The sequence below is a fragment of the Rosa chinensis genome, chromosome 5, assembly GCF_002994745.2.
Source record: "Rosa chinensis cultivar Old Blush chromosome 5, RchiOBHm-V2, whole genome shotgun sequence".
Taxonomy (NCBI): Eukaryota; Viridiplantae; Streptophyta; class Magnoliopsida; order Rosales; family Rosaceae; genus Rosa; species Rosa chinensis.
In genome coordinates, this window is record NC_037092.1 from 72,464,458 (window position 1) to 72,476,466 (window position 12,009).

The 12,009-nt window shown below is 36.5% G+C and overlaps 1 protein-coding gene across 1 annotated transcript; it reads right to left on the reverse strand.

Annotated features, from left to right (window-relative positions):
- Window positions 1-9,423: 9,423 nt before the first annotated feature.
- Window positions 9,424-10,135, reverse strand: LOC112201477 (zinc finger protein ZAT5). Its single transcript, XM_024342353.2, has one exon. The coding sequence runs from the start codon at window positions 10,036-10,038 to the stop codon at window positions 9,424-9,426; it is 615 nt and encodes a 204-aa protein (XP_024198121.1). The 5' UTR covers window positions 10,039-10,135.
- Between the last annotated feature and the right edge of the window lie 1,874 nt (window positions 10,136-12,009).

Below are 12,009 nucleotides of genomic sequence, written 5' to 3' on the forward strand. Positions count from 1 at the left end.
CACTGAGAACATCTCCCCCGCAGATGCTCGAACTGGAATTGCAACATAGGTTCAACTCCGGTATCAAGAAAGACTCTTCTTTCAAGCAGGATCGGTTTGGATGTGTCATGGGTGAACAAAACCCTATTCACCCCCTTCTTAAACTCCTTCTTGTCATAGTCCAAGAATCCACCCAACAGATTGCCAATCAACATGAGATTCTCGGGTTCTTCATACAGAGGAGGTATACCAGCAACTTTAGCCCAGATTCGAAGATGCTTAAAAGGAATCTCATGCAATGGCTTAACGCCATCATATTCTTCAAAACAGACAGGGGCACGATCAAAACACCATACTCCCCCCCCCGAAGAATTTTGTTACGATCACGTGCAGAAGCAAAGGAGAACAAGAAAAGATCACCAGCCCGTTCTTGGATCCGAAACTCCTTATCCACCATCCAAGTTCGATTGAAGTGAGACATGAATGCCTTTGGGTCGATAGGTTTTCGGGTCAAAGGCTTGCCAAGGAGAAAAAATTGGGAGGACTTGCGAACAGGACCTCCACCGATCTTCCCCAGGTCTGGGGCACGACGCCCATCAGCAAGAGCAAGCGAGGCAGCGAAGCTCGCTGTTACTGCATCTATGGAGGCCATAGTCAAAAGAGAACGTAGGCGGGAAAAATGCACATCATATCATCAAGCACAATGTGGTAAAATATGTCCGCGCAGTCTTTTCTTACCCCCAATCTCAGGATCATTCAGACGATGGGGCATGACGAAAGCCGAGGACATCTTTGGATATTTTTTTGATCAGTATCATCACTATCACCACTAAAATGATAATATTCCGCAGCCTCAACATATGAAGAGAGGATCAGGTTGCCAGCACGGTGGTTTGAGATGAAAAGCCGAAACATATACATTTTGGAACCCACAATTTTATGTTGCATTCCGACGGGAACATTTGTTCTATTCTTACTTCTAGTCTTCTACTGTACATGCTGAAATATTTATGGACAAGTTCAAACCAACACCCCATTTGATGCAGAATTCATTATTTTTAAACGATACATTCGGTTTTGTATCATCAAGTGTAGAAATGATTTCTCTTTCTGGCTGGAGTCGTTTTCATCTCAACAAAGGTGGGGCTGGTCTTATTTTGAGACCAAAACAGCACCTGCACTATCCAACGAGTCTTTTGAGGGGGAGTTGGTCTCATAAATTTGAGAACCAGTGCTAATCTGGGTGCCAAATTTGTTCCAAATCCAAGAGCAATCTCAAAATGAAACCGTGAGCCCCACAGAAAGTGGGCTGGGTTTCCTAGAGTTATATTTGAAATCTGACGGCTGAGATTTTATTGAAATAAAAATTGAACGGCTTATATTAAACCAAGCCTTATTAACTTAAATTATAGAAAAATATATAGAAAATTACATAGTAACACATGACCAAAGATATAAATATAGAAAACTCATTTTTGAAAAAATTTATACAGATAAGGACATGAGCCCAGACCCAAAAGTTAAATGATGCAAGCCTGACTCTCTATTTTAATAAAAAATGATATAAATGCTCGATTTTCATCACAATTTACGAGCATTGCCACTCATGACAAAAGATGATTTCACAATCTACGCCCAATGGCACCGGCCTGGTGATCCTCTCCTCCGGCCTCTCCCTCCCCAAACTCATCTCCTCCCTTCTCCTCCTCCACATTCCTTCTCAGGGCACCATCCTCTCTCCTCATAACCCCAACTCCTCCACCACTTCCACCCTAAACCCATCCCTGAAATCACCGCTGACCTCCCGGCCACCCACCGCAACTCCCTCTACTCCTCCGGCAATCCCTTCTTCATCACCCCCCGCATCCTCATCGTCGATCTCCTCACCTCCCGAATCCCGAGTTCTCAGATAGCCGGACTCTTAATCCCCACTGTCCATTCTCTCTCCGAGACCTCCACCGAGGCTTTCATCGTCAGGATCTTCTGGTCCCTCAATAAGATCGTGTTCGTCCCCGCGCGTTTTATTTCACTGTTTGCGATGGAGGTTAGTGCTTTGTTTCGATTGCTAGCATTTTCTTGCTCTTATGGTGATTTCTTGATTATGCTGATGTTGTTTTATTGTTATGTACAGAATAGAGGAAACCCTGAAGCTATTAAGCTAGACAAGACGACGGCGACATCGGAACCCGAGAATAACAGTGGTGGGGGATTATTTGTTCCTGGGAAGGATCGAGTCGTGTATAGACCTCCCGAGAGGAAATCTCTCTTAGATGAGATTTTCATTACCATTTTTCTATTATTCTAGATTTCTAGTGTTGATACTTGTCAATTTAGAGAAATTCGAGCCAATCCACTTGAAAATCCAGCTGAAAAGTAAACAATTAGGGCGATAATAGTTCTTACGTAGAGGTCGTAGGCCTCCTCCTAGCCATTACATTTTGCTGCAATGTTATTGGCAAGTTGCCCTTTCCAAAACGCCAATTGTGCATACCTTAGTAGTTTGTGTACTGTTTCCCATTTTCGTGGCTTAACCTTGTTTTGTTTCTTTCAACTTTGCTGTTTCTTGATTATAATGAATGATATTAAAAATATTCAGTTATCTTTCTGTTGGTTAACTTTTGCTTTGCTCATCTTAAGAGTTGTGCCCAATCAACCCTTGAGTTTACACCATTGGTCACGTGTTTCTTTAATTTTTTATCTGTGGAAATAGTGCCAAATTTCTCTCCAAATACATGTGGGAGTGTCCTTTCTTCCGATGTTGATGTATTATCTAACAAGTTTAGATGTCCTTGCTATTGCAAAACGGGAAGAGTCCAAGGTTGAGGGTGGATTCAAAACTCCAAGAGAAAGGGTTGCGTCTGTTGCCGCATCTCTAGAGGAGGAGGAAAATAACTCTGAGTCTGGTGTAATAACAGGGAGTGATATATCCACTGGTGTACGCAGTCACTTTAAGAGGCGATATCGTGGAATATCTGCAAGTGATACATCTGGATAGGTATCCTTTTGCTTATTTCATTCATGGATTGACAAATTTAATTGCTCCTGCTACTACTACTACTACTACTACTACTGCTCTTGCCCTTGCTCTTGCTCTTGCTCTTGCTCTTGCTTCTACTCTTACTATTGCTATTGCTCATGCTCTTGCTCCTGTTACTGCTACTACTCATGAGTGCAGCAAGTACAGTAGCAGGATTGGACAATTGCAGTAGCAGGATTAGACGATGACGAGTGCAGTAACATAACACGAGTACAAGTGCAGTAGCAGAACTGGACGAGTATGAGTACAGTAGCAGGATTGGACGAGTGCAGTAGCAGAACACGAGTAGCAGGATTGGACGAGTGCAGTAGCAGAACACGAGTAGCAGAATTGGACGAGTATGAGTGCAGTAGCAGGATTGGACAAGTGCAGTAGCAGGATTAGGCAATGACGAGTGCAGTAGCAGAATACGAGTAGCAGAACTGGACGAGTATGAGTGCAGTAGCAGCATTATACGAGTGCAGTAGCAGAACACGAGTAACAGAACTGGACGAGTATGAGTGTAGCGAGTGCATTAGCAGGATTGGGCAATGACGAGTACAATAACAGAACTGGACGAGTATGAGTGTAATAGCAAGATTGGACGAGTACAGTAGCAGGATTAGGCGATCACAAGTGCAGTAGTAGAACACGAGTACAAGTGCAGTAGCAAAACTGGACGAGTATGAGTGCAGTAGTAAGATTTGGTGATGAGATGAGAGTAGTAGGAGAGTGAGGTTTTGTGAAGTATCGTAAAGAGATTGTTCTCAAGAAAAAAAAAAAAAACATAAATGGATTATTCTCAGGGAAAAAAAAAAGTAACATAAAGGAATTATTCTCAGAAGAAGAAAAAAGTAACATAAATTGATTATTCTCAGGAAAAAAAAAGTTACATAAAGGGATTAAAAGTAAAAAAAAGTAGTTAAAAATAAATTAAATCATGACATGTGGCAAGTGGAGAGCAGATTTTCCTTATTTGTAAGATTTAATCATTGTAAAGAGATTAGAAGTCAAAAGAAGTAATTAAGGTTAAAAAAGTAAATTAACTCATGACATGAGCATATTGTCCTTATTTGTAAGATTTAGTCCTTATATATTTAATTCAATCTTTAATGGATGTATTTGTTAAGTCATCTTTTGTCAATAACTTATATGTAATTTGTTAAAAAATATATGCTCGTGGGAAGAGTAAGTTTTGGAGAATTAAACTCATTTTTTCCTAATTCTTGACGCAGTCGGAAAAGATCACCTAGGTTTACAAGCAATAAACCTAAAACAAAGGTTCTGGAGTCCACTAGAGATAAACGAGATAAATCTCAATTAAAATGATAAAAGATAGTTCTGCAGCTGTTTAAGGTTGCATATATATGAGAAAAGAAACCCTAGGGCGACTAACAATGAAACCCTAAAGCCCATGGGTAAAAATAAAACAAACCCAAAAAAAACTAGGAAACCGAAAATTCGAAAAAACAGTAAATTGCAGTTTTGAGACCCTAAACGACCCCGAAAGCCCGAAAAGCCCACACGTCGTGGCATAGCAACCAATTTTGTTCTTGGCGCGATTCCCTTTTCGGAAAGCTATGGCGCGCTCCAATCGGACACCAAGCTACGACGTAGCTACTAGTAATTTTTTGTTTTCCTCCTTTTGCACGATCAAACTGTTCTTTGAATTGGGCTGTCATCCGTTCTGCATCAATTCTTCACACCAAACATCTTCTGTCTCTTCTAATATTTATCAAATAATAATTTTTAAAATTAACGATAAGAAAGGAAAAATGAGAATAGTGAAAATAGCATACTTTTATAGCACTTCGTTGTTAGAGATTGAAATGAAAATATTCATTTAGTGCTCCAATGAGGTGTCAAAATGAGTTTATAACACCCCCATATGGTACTTCATTGTTAGAGTTGCCCTCATCCACCTTGATCTTCCTACGGCTCGACAATACAGTGATCTCTTAATGTAAAGCTGCATGCCGACACAGACTTTTTAACTGTATTTTGTAGGAGAAAAATCGATAAGAGTGGGCTGCAGGGTCTTAATTTTATGTAGGCTTATACACATAATTTTCAGGAATCATGACCAGCTGGGAATTATTATTATTATTATTATTTTTTTTGGCATTAGAAAAAGGACTGGAAGTGAAATCCTAACGGCCAATGGGGAATAGTTGGACAGTTTGTTTGGGACTTTGGGCTAAATTCTTGTGCAAATGATAACCAACGACAGAGAATGGTGGTTTAGTCTACTATCCAATTCTAACAGGCCGGCCAGGGAGGCAAATTAAAAGCAAGAGCTATAGAATGAAAAGAGACTAGTGTACGTGTGTTGTACAAGGTCTGAGATTACAAGCTTAAGACTAGCTTGTATAATCGATCTTACTGACCTCAGTAACCAACACTGTAGCTAACCAATCAGTACTGTAAATGCATGCATGATGTAGTTTTGAGCAGATCCTATATATATTTTGCGGATTTGGAATTCGTTGAAGGAGATTTCAGCATCTGTATATGCTCATCAGAGATGATGGCCAGTGTAAAAGTCATGATATTGCACGATGGATTCAGGTGATAAAGTAAAAGTCGTGATTATACGTACCTATGCAGACAACATGTAATTGAGTCATCAGATGATTCTTCAGTTCACAAGACGGCCAGATCTGGCTAGCTTCTCTAAAGTGAGGAGAGTGTGAATTTTACTTCAATTTCATAAAATCTGGACTCTCTGTCTAATATAATGGTATTGACAATTGACACATTATTTTTTCACCAATTTTTGGTTTTTCATCTAAACCCTACTTAACTCTAGAAAATCTCATTGTCAGACGTTTCTCCTCAGCGTCAAGTACTCAAGTTCCTTCTTTTTACTTCCTTTTCTATTTCTCTTTTCTTCTATGGCTGTGCACCAACCATAGAATGACTTTTTGACCCTTTTTTTTTTTGGGTTGAGATTGAGACCCAAGTAGAGTGAGAGATAATATTTCAAAATAACTGCCTCTACAAAAAAGTAAAACAAACAGGTACTCATGATCTCAGATTTTCAACCCCCACGAAGTAAATTCATCATGAGGATGAAGAGATCCCATGGCCAAACAATTCAAGCTAGAATATTAAATAAAGAAGATGAAGCAAGCAGATTCCAAACAAATAAAGGACTGAAGTTATTAACCAAAAGGCATAGCCAATATAACAATAACAAAAAATCCTACAGGACCAAACACGACTAAATGCAAAGAATAGGATGAGATCGACATGAAAAGAACTATGTAACATTAGTTATTTATTCATGTATTCTTCAAAAAACTCTCAGATTTTCTGTTCAGAAAAAAGAAGAAGAAGGAACTGTAATGTAATCTAGATTTATTTTCAAATTTATTGGTGATTTTAATTAATGAAGATGCAATTGATGATGGGGCTGGAAAGAATCGGACTGCAAAAAAGTAGTGCACAACTATGGAAGTAAAAAGAAGGAACTTGTCTCAGACGAGAAACACTGACGATGAGAAATCTCCTAATATTTTTTTTCTAGATCGAGTTAACGGCAAATTAACTAGGGTTACGTTTGGATGAAAAACAAAAAACTATGGGAAGAGTGATGTGTCAATTGTCAAGACCATTAGACTAGACAGAGAGTCTAGATTTTATGAAATTGAGGTAAATTTACACCCTCCTCACTTTGGAATAGGCCGATCCATATAAAATGGTTGATGATTTTTCTTTTTCTTTTTTACTATTAACCATCTGTGTATTTTTCTTATGGCCAACCTGGTTAAATTGTACTACGTACTTACCATTCAGCTGACTTCTTGTTTCAAATTAGTCTCTAGCTTTCATGCAGTGTGGTAATTTTAAAATATATTTTTTTTCCTTTACTTTTTTCTGATCTTCTAACTCTTCTAAAGAACAATGAGTATTGAACTTCCGATCGACACGGAATGAAGTTAAAATGACTAATCTAAATCTATTTAGTTACTTATTTACTGTTCTTCTAAATCTTTGCCACTTGTATGCAGTCCTAAATTAAACAAAATTAAATTCTGATTGAAAATGTCAAAGGTAGAGTACTTAATTTTGGTATACTAGTGCTGGCATGGCAAATTGCTACACAGTTTCTGACTCTTGCCGTCTGTTGTCAGCTTAGAGTCTTGGACATTAACGAAAAGAGTTGGGATGACAGTCTTACCAAAGCTAGCTGTCGATCAAATAATATTAAGGGGTACGGCATAATTTCTAATATTATTTCTTCCTTATGAAGAAAAGAACTGAGAGATGTAAAACCTCTTGTACATTAATCGTAGAGACAACAATATTCAGAAATACCTTGAGTTCTTAATATAAACTGATTTTACATATTTATATTTTGTTCCACCTAGCTACTTATGAACAATATGGCCAGATATCTGCTATATAAAAACCTGCCTTAGCTCCACACTTTGGGATTCATTTTCCACACTCTGGCCAGATATCTGTAAGAATAATTGTTTTTTTGTTTTTTTTTTTGTTTTTGAAAGTAAAGAATAATTGTTTTGCTTCAATCACTTGAGCTATTAAGTAACATGCATCAAGAATTCAGAAAGTTAAGTCCTTCTAAGACACAATAGTAGTACTTGAACAAAAAACAAAAGCGTGCGACTATTTCCACCCTACTAAATGCTTTGTTCACCCTACAATTAATTTTTTTCTTTAAAATTTCAAAATTGTCCTTAAGTACAATTATTAACAGAAAAAATAATTGTAGTTAAGCACAATTTTATGGATAAATAAAATTTTACCCAACAAACATTCCAATTATCATCTCAGCTTTCTATACCAAAAAAAAAAATTGTTATATCAGCTTCTTTATCGCTAGTCTACCAAACAATTAATTAGTTAGATGAAATTTTCAAGCTATAGCAGCAAGTGAAAAGAATTGTTGGTTAGTATTATTTTGTTCTACTTCATGTGACTCGTGCATGTTTAATTCTACGTCACAATAGCTGATGAAGGGAGAAGATAGAGAAGAGGAAAAAAAAAAGAAAAAGTCAAAAAAAAAAAAAAAACTAGAAGGCATGGGGTTGCACCACGATCGTGTGTTTTTCTTTTTATTCTTTTTTCTTTTCCTGTTTTACATTTTCAATAGTGATATATATATATATATATATATATATCTATTTCTAAATTATTTGATGGTGAAATTGGAAGTTTCAGGGTAAAAGTTTAATTGTAGGGTAAACAAAGCATTTGGTAGGGTGGAAATAGCCTCACCCAAAACAAAAATGGCGGAGAAGTAATTGAGTGAAATACCGAATTGCTCTCTCATTCAGTTTTCAATAATGTTCATTGGTCAGTAACTGATCAAGAAAGTTATGCTCAACCATCATTGGCTTTACATCCAAGCCCAATGGTGGAAATAGATATTTTTATGTTGAGTTGTTTTATTTTTCATCCTTAGATCTATATCCAAAAGTGATTGAACATGGAAAGTTGATAATCAGCTGAACACCACTGATCCTTTTAATAAAGCAAATAAAATTGAAACATCTAGTTTACCTCCAAGTTGTACCCAAATAAATGAACTTAGCAACAATTACCTAAACTGCTCAAAAATGAATATGGATGATTTATTATGCGGAAATCCTAAACTCATTTCGATGAAGAAACACAAGGAAGGTTCAGCTAGGCATGCTGTAATTGATGCAAAATCTAGTTTGTGGAACATATAGCTCAATATCCCTTTTCAGAATTCAAGGTGTTAATTGAGAACAAAGAAAATAGTACACTTTCCAAGTCCAATAAAACATAATTCAATCAATCAATGAATAAACTACTTATTTTGCAGCAACAAATCAAGCAAATATAACCCTTTTCCCTCCTATGTTTACTGGAAGAGACCCAAAAGTCCGAACCAGCTCTTTCCATCAATACATAACCCCTCTTACTCCTGCTATTTTATGAAAAATAAATAAACAAATGAACTTCTATAAATTAAAAGTTAAATTAAACTTCTAACTTGATCGTTGGTATTGTTCCCACGCAATGAGGATCAGCTGCAAGCTAGGGTTTCTCTGCTAATTTATATTTTGATATATAAACAGGGTCAATAAATCACTAGAGATGCAAGCAATTCTTCTTAGTTAAATGTATAGATTAATAGGGTAGGACATAAGTTTGTACTAATTAATTGCATGTCATACCATGTTCAAATTAGTTCTCTGTCAGGATGTATGAGGTTCAATTCTAGAAACCCAGAAACAAAATTCGGCAAAGATGTAAGTTACAACTTATACGAAGATCCAAAGAACTAACAATTAAACCTTCACACGGAAAATTCTATACACATGCACGTGTATCAAAAAGTTAAAGAATGGATCTACAACATGATAAATGAAATTAATCAATTCGTATTAAAAGAGAGAAACAATACCAGGGCTGAAAGAGTAGATCCAAAATCAAAAAAACTTTCTCGTAGTAGCTTTTGCCGACGTTGATGAGGAATCTTCAGGCTCGGGCCCTAGTCTAAGCTCAAGGTCTAAATCTGAACCCTTTTCACTTTGATCCCCTTGAACTTCTGGTTGTTGTTGTTGTCCACCTTGATATTGATGATCTTGATCTGATGGTGCTTGAGAAAACAGTGGAAGTTGTTGGACTTGGTTTAATTGATTATCACCTTCTTTAGCATTGAGAAACCAATCAGCCGGCCATGATGATCCCCTTATTGTTGTAGCACTTCTTTCGATATGATCAGCATGAGGCATGTTAATGGCTTCCAAAGTAGTGATGCTCTGATTGATCTTGGGAAGTATTGGAGAGTAAGTGGGTGGCATCTTTGGGATCTCCAAAAGCAATCTTTGTTGTTGTTTGGTTTCAACAACATTTGTTGATGAGGAGACTTGCTTGAGCTTTGCTTTATCTTTTCTGTGAATATTCATGTGCCCTCCTAGAGCTTGTGCATTAGAGAACCCCCTTTTGCAAAAAGTACACTCATAGGACTTTGCAGCAGCTACTTGGCTTGTAACTTGCTGATCACCTGAATTTTCTGGAGTTTGTTGATCACCAGACTCCATCACCAACCAAGCAATTTGTCCGAGAGAAAAAGAGAAACAGAAAGAGGTACAGAGAGAGATAGGTCAACTGGCTGGTAGTGAACAATTATATTTATTTAGGGAGAGAGAGAGAAACAGAGAAAGAGAGAGGGGAGGCCTGCTCTTCTAGATACTGTTGATCTGTTAATTACCCAGCAATGCATGCTATATCTTTATTATTGTTTCTTAATAGCGAGAAAGACATACAATTTATATTTGTTCGAGCGATAGCTAAGCATGCTAATACAGTTTAATTTGTACCAAAGGACAAAAATATTTCCAAAACTCAATCATTTTAATTCTAGCTAGTTTTTGTTACACCAATTATATAGTTTAGTATATTTTCACTTAAAATATTTAAATTGTTTTGTTTTTTGGTGTATTATGGTGGGATAACATATGCTTGGATACGTGTAAATGAAACTAACTAAAGAAACAAAATAGTTTTGTATGTTTTCTTTTATATTTATTTCCCAACTTGTTTAGGTTTTTTGGTGTTTCATGGATGAGTTAATTATATGTGCTTTAGATACACTAGACAGAATCTAAAGCCGATATTAAAAAACATTAGTAGACAACAGAATCCAACGTTTTTACCTAAATACTCATAGTGTTTTTTTAATAAAAAATTATCAGTACTTAGGTGAGAGAGAGTATTTCTTTTTCTTTACACTTTCCTTTTGGGATGAAATGATAACAACTGTTATAGAGAATAGATGTGTAGATAAATAATTCAGAAATATATAAAAACTATTTTAGTTTGATGTGATGACTTAAGTCTGTTTTCTTTCTTGTTCATCAAGCAAGAAGTTCAACCACTAATCGAAATTGCTCTTTGCATGAGATAGCTCAAGGTCCAGGCAATGAGCTTTGAGAGTTACGCTTAAATCAAGGAAATTATAGTGTAATAACACGATTAAATAATCATATCAAATTTACTGAATTAAGCTATAAGCTAAAAAATATGTCAACAATATATATTAGGTTAATATTTTCGCTTCACACATAAATCTTCATTCCAAACATTGAGAGACACATATAGAAAATATATAGATGAGTCTCCCACCACCATGAACCTCAATGAGTTAATACAAATCGGGAAATGTAGATCCATCGATCGATTCTTATCTATTTGTTAACTAATTAATAGTATATACTATATAATATACCAACACTGTACAATAAAATGACACTAGTAAGCATTTCATGGCAAAATCTGAACATGATATCCAGGATACCAGCTTGATTAATGTTTGATTGATTTCAACATTCCAATTCAACTTTTATTTAATACTAGATTATTCTTGGCCGACCTGATTGCTGCAGCCAAGACCCAAAGTAAGTTGTATTACATATAATAATGCCATTTGACAGCTTCATATCCTAAAATTCCTAGCTCTCTAGCTTGGTCAAAGGCTTTTAAGTTTTAACTATAATGAGGAAACGTTTGGCCATTTTTGAGTGAGTACGGCAAAGTCCGACAAGTAACTGGAAGCTGGTTCTTACTAATCAAGGTGTTAGCCAGCAAAACTAAGGATGAGTCAATATGAAAGACTCAAAGAGAGAAAGAAGAAGCTGGCAATTCTCAAATAAAACGTCCCCCAACCTCCAACTGGCACAGCCTCTAGGAACTTGCTACGTGGAAGCATGAGACAATGAACTGGTTTTTTTTTTTTCCCTTAAATTTTCTTTTTCCAATTTATTCTTTGAATTTTTTTATCTTCACTCCTCTCATCCTTGATGGTGGTGATATTCGAACCTGTAACTTCCATGGTATTAATTAAAACAGCTAACTAACAGGACACGGCGCACTTGTCTATAAAGGTGTAAGAGTTCTCCATTCTGACTTGGAAGTAAGAAAATATATCCAATACATTTTGATTTGAACGATCAAAATAGACAGAAAGAATTTGCTGGCCACTTGGGCCATGTTTATCTGTCACTAATTTTACT